Here is a 2,572-nt window from a genome sequence, read left to right on the forward strand (position 1 = left end):
AAAAAAAAAAAAAAAAAGAGTGAAAGAGGAAAAAAGGATGGCTAAAGATGTAGCTCAGTGTGAAGGCCCTAGGTTCAATCTCCAGTGCAAACAAACAAACCAACCACCAACATATTTGGTTTGAGTTCCCATTTTGTGTGAGGCATAAGGATAGTGGCAAACAAAAAATTCTCAGTAAAACAACTACTACTACAGCAACAAAAAGAATGCAGAAAAAAAAAAAAAAAAAAAGAATGCAGCAGTCTGTACAGTTGAGAAGCTCACATATCTACATGGGTAAGGTAAAGCATAACTGCTTTGTGATGACAATGATGGGAGTTGGGATTTAAAAGACCACCAAAGACTACTGTAAAGAATGAGCGAGGGGCTAGTGCTTGAGGAAACTGGCTTCAGAGCAGCACATGTGGGAAAGCACCCTGTGCAGACAGGAAAGGTTCACTGGGCTAGGAACAAGGAGGTCTTGTAGGACGCAGAGCAGAAAGACCCAGGGTTTCACCGGGCATCTCCTAAGGAGAGCAGAGACTCTGGAGAGGACTGGCCACATATGTCTAGGTGACAAGGCCTGGCCTTGGAAGAGGACAAGGGTGAGAAACAGGGAGTTGGCACTTGGACCAAAAGGGACAGTGCCACTAGTGGGACAATAGCTGTCTCTGAGACAGTCCACACCTGAAATTTCCTTCCAATTCCATGCAAGGTATAAAATCCTGAAACCACAAGTCAAATAGTGAGGGTTTAATTTCCACCAGACAGATGAGGTAAGAAGATATAATTGTGCTTTACTTTTATTGAAGAATATAAATAAATGTGGTGCTTCCTGCGTAAAAAAAATTCACCCTATGTTATGAATATTAATTTTTTCATAATTCATGTAGTTTGTTTATCAATGGACACTTTTACAACAGGATTTATGAACCCGGGTCAGAGAACAACACGGCAGTTGTAGCAGTGGAGACTCACACAATACACAAAATTGAAGAAGGAATTGGTAAGTCTTTGTTCTTTGAGTACCCTTGACCTTAACTTCTTTGGTTGAGTTTAATTACTGTTTAAAAATTTTTGGTGCTGGGGTCAGAAACTAGGGCCTTACACATGCTAGGCAAGCACAGTACTCCTGAGCTCCACCACCGGCCTGAGATTCCTTGCCTTTTGTACCTTCTGGCCTCCCCACCCTGTATGCCTACCAGTCTGCACCACTGCTTTGATGGTGATACCTCTAGAGACGCTACTGAGAGCCCAGGGCTTTCAGCACATTGGCATCAATCTGCTAAGGTAGCTGAAGAGTCTCTGATTTTGTGTGTGTGTGTTTTTTTTTTTGAAATGGGGGTCTTGGGCTGAGGAGATAGCTCAGCGGTCTAAAGCGCCTGCTTAGGCAAGCACAGGGATTAGGTTTTGATCCCCGGAACCACATGCCTCACCAGCCACATCCCTAGAGCGGGCTGAGCCGGCCAAAAAACAAAAAGGAAAAAAAAAAGGAGAAGTGGAATGAAATAGGGTCTTATTTTGTAGCCCAAGCAGGCCTTGCACTTTTGGCAGTCCTTCTGCCTCAGTCTCCTGAGTGCTGGGATTTATTGGTGTGCTCTAACCACACACAGCCTGAAAAAATTTTTAATCATAAATATGCTGCAAAGATAGAGTTCTTGGGGCTGGGGAGATGGCTCAGTGGAATAAGCACTTGCCTGGCAAGCACAAGGGCGAGTTCAATCCCTGGTTCTGCCAAAAGAAAAAAAGAAAAAAAAAAAAAAAAGATAGCGTTCTTTAAAAAAAGAAAAAGCAAAGATAGAGTTCTTGCTTTTTAGGCCTGTGTCCTTGGGAAAATCCCTTTCCTTTATCTGAGGCTTATTCACTTCTGTGTAAAGCAGAGGAAATGATTACTGCCTCACAAGATTATTAAAAGCTAAACAATACCCCGTGGGTAGAAGCAGATAACGTGGACTGTAGCACATGGTGAGAGCTTGCTAAGGAATAGCTGTTCTCCCAGACTTCTTCCAGAGGGTCCTAAACAACAGCAGACGGGCAACCTGTTGGGTCCTGAGGACCCAGACAATTAAAAACTTGCAATTTGAGCTTTGGAGAAAACTTGTCTGATAAATAACTACTTTTTTTCCATTTTCAGATGCAAGCACTATAGAAGCAAATGAGGACATGGAAATTGCTTACCCTATAACTTGTGGGGAGAGCAAAGCCATCCTCCTCTGGAAGAAGTTTGTGTGTCCAGGAATAAATGTGAAGTGTGTCAAGGTAACTGTCTTCTTGCTGAGGCCTCTCTTGGGGCTCCTTGTTTTCAAAAGTGCTGTTGCAGGGCCTCCCCACTCTCTTCTACTCATTTTTTTAATAATGTGAGAGATTGAACTTAGAGCCTTGTATATGCTAAGTACATATTCCCAGCCTCAAGTTGATGTTTTTAGTTTACAGCTATTGTTCTACCTTGTCACTCATAAGTGGGGGGGGGGAGAGATTTTGAAGTGAGATTGACCTGGCTTTAACTCGCAGTAGCATAGCAATCCTCCAAGAGCAGGGAGCTCGTCTTTTTATTCATCAGTATAAACTCTGCACATAGAATGTTGCTTGTTTT

General features: G+C 42.8%; 1 protein-coding gene across 4 annotated transcripts in view; it reads left to right on the forward strand.

The window, feature by feature from the left end:
• Positions 1-2,572, forward strand: part of Gmeb1 (glucocorticoid modulatory element binding protein 1) — a 37,894-nt gene that overhangs the window by 15,839 nt on the left and 19,483 nt on the right. For all 4 annotated transcript variants that reach the window (XM_023703043.1, XM_023703044.1, XM_004642895.3 and 1 more), the window contains exons 3-4: positions 903-985; positions 2,114-2,238. In XM_023703043.1, the coding sequence (XP_023558811.1) occupies positions 903-985; positions 2,114-2,238 (208 nt within the window). The remainder of the gene's footprint in view (positions 1-902; positions 986-2,113; positions 2,239-2,572) is intronic.

Source organism: Octodon degus, unplaced genomic scaffold (assembly GCF_000260255.1).
Source record: "Octodon degus isolate 3935 unplaced genomic scaffold, OctDeg1.0 scaffold00163, whole genome shotgun sequence".
Taxonomy (NCBI): Eukaryota; Metazoa; Chordata; class Mammalia; order Rodentia; family Octodontidae; genus Octodon; species Octodon degus.